Genomic DNA, 2,365 nt, shown 5'->3' with positions numbered 1-2,365 from the left:
GTCTTTACATGACTCAAGTTTTGCTTTGTTGCAGTTCTACTATTACCGTACCGATCACCGTACTTTACATGATGCGAGTCTGTAAAGGGTCTCATGAAATACAACAGAACTAATATCCTTAGTATCTCTACTTGGGAGGGTATGGGGGGGATTACTATGACCCACCAGGTACTTTGAATTACTTGTACATACAAAGTATAAGTTGTACCTTCTCTACTGGTGACTAGTTACATACGTGTCAATAGAAGACGCACTTTGACATATACGTATCAAAAGAGGATGCACTTTGACACATACTTGTTAGTACAGTACACACTCTGACACATACATATCAATACATGATGCACTTTGACACATACTTGTTAGTACAGTACACACTCTGCCACATACATATCAATACATGATGCACTTTGACACATACGTGTCAATATATAACATACACTCTGACACATACATATCAATACAGGATCGATTCTGACGCACAAAAATCGCGGGTTATTATTCTTATTTTTAAAGTGGAACACCAGTCTATATCATGGTAACTGGCGAGGTAACTTTTCTAAGCCTAAAAATGTTGGTTCCAACTGAAGTTGGATCAGAAGCCATTAATTCGTTGTTGTTGTTTTTTTTATACAGACATTTGTCAATAAAGGAAAATTAAACTTATCTTTATAATAAATCCACACATAATTTCTATACACAAAATCCATAATTATGATATAAATAAATCAAGGGAAAAAATTTAAACAAGTGAACATTAAATGTCTCTGTACGTTTCTCACCATTAGAGCCCTTAATGGAACCCAATGGCATTTACAGCGACTATTGCAGCCATCTATCAATCCGTAATGACTTAGTCCTACCTGCTACTGGCTCGACCCGATGAGGATGGCTTGACGTGGATAAATGTTGTTTCTTCTTGAGTGTTTGCCGTGAATCACGCATCCAGGGGTAGATTTCTGTTTGATTCTCCGGAAATATGCTGATGTGGTTGACAAACTGATGTGAATGTTGAAGACGACACTGACCATCGGCTAGCTGAGAGTGTTCACCATACGGTGCGGACACGTACGGTGGTGATGGGGTTTCTGGACATTGTCCAGTTTGCTGTGCGATGTCCATACCGAACCGCCGAGATTGGTCGTGCACAGTGTACGATTGTTGTCTATACTGCACATTTTCTTCTGAGTGGCGAAAGTCATAAAAGCGCTGTTGTTGTTGTTGTGGGGGTTCGGTGATGTAGTCTCCAAAACCGTTAGTCATGAGTGGTGGCTGATTGTAAAAACCCAGACAGTTAGATGTTCTATGTGTATCATAAAACGTTTTCTGCATTGTGAGGCACTTTGTCAATTTTATTGCATTCTGACAGTAGTCTGTCATTGTGATGAAGCTGACGGTCGACAGGAGGCTGCAATCATGTGACTAGGACTCAACCAATCAAGTAACTACTTTGGCAAAGCTCGAAGTTGAGTGACATTGCGGGAAATAGGAGAGCGAAACATGTGGTCACTAACTGCTGACCAACGTATGCACGTGAGAAGTTTTTGCATGACCCAAGGGAACGATAGACGATTGTGTCGTCCACAGCTCCGCGGGAAGCTACCTGTCTTCTTCGGGAAGAGTGAGGCAATCACTTCAGAGAAAAGAAAGGGATAAACATGCCGCTTTTTCTTAATTATAATAACACTGGCCTTTTTCTTTGGAGCTGCTGACGAAGTGGGAAACTCGAGGAAGCTGTGAAAAAGGTTTAGCTAACACGAATAAAAAAATATTTCCGTAACATCCCAGCCAGCGTTTATTAAAATATCTCGTTCGTATTCCACACAAGCGACACTATTCATTCCAGTATAACATACGTTTTCCCGGTAAAAAGCTCTGATGAGCTATAAACGTGGAACTTATGGCGGCGTGGCGCACGTGGCAAGGACAAACAGAAAAACACTGGGAAAAAGCTGGTTAGCTAACTTTACTTTGCAGTTCCTAGCACGAAACCACAATAGCGTCATTACTCGATGTTTGCACCGGCGGCAGTAAACTGGTTTGTTTAGTTTACCGAGCTAATTCTCGCGCAATTTAATCGCACCGTATTATGCAAATACAAGTCGAATATTACGACGTTTGGTACTCATTTGATTTTCCTGTCGATCGTGAAGCAGTTACTACAAACAAGTCATTACTGGTCTAATATGAGGAGTATAAGTTCACACTAGCCAAACCTTGTCAATATTAGAACTGCAACAAAGCAAGGACATTTATGCCACCCAGACATTGTTAATGATGGTTGGCATTTCGAGCATTTTTAATATTAAACTGACTCAGTAATCATAGAAAACACAGCTTAATACTTGTAGTTTCGTTTATCTCC

At 40.4% G+C, this 2,365-nt stretch overlaps 1 protein-coding gene across 1 annotated transcript in view; it reads right to left on the bottom strand.

Moving 5' to 3' along the window:
• Window positions 1-1,380, bottom strand: part of LOC111088079 (homeobox protein Hox-D3-like) — a 15,354-nt gene extending 13,974 nt beyond the window's left edge. Inside the window, exon 1 of the mRNA XM_022396971.1 lies at window positions 864-1,380. Within this exon, the coding sequence (XP_022252679.1) occupies window positions 864-1,380 (517 nt within the window). The remainder of the gene's footprint in view (window positions 1-863) is intronic.
• Window positions 1,381-2,365: the final 985 nt, after the last annotated feature.

This window comes from Limulus polyphemus, unplaced genomic scaffold (genome assembly GCF_000517525.1).
Source record: "Limulus polyphemus unplaced genomic scaffold, Limulus_polyphemus-2.1.2 Scaffold3087, whole genome shotgun sequence".
NCBI classification, from domain to species: Eukaryota; Metazoa; Arthropoda; class Merostomata; order Xiphosura; family Limulidae; genus Limulus; species Limulus polyphemus.
This window is presented reverse-complemented; position numbering and strand designations above follow the sequence as displayed.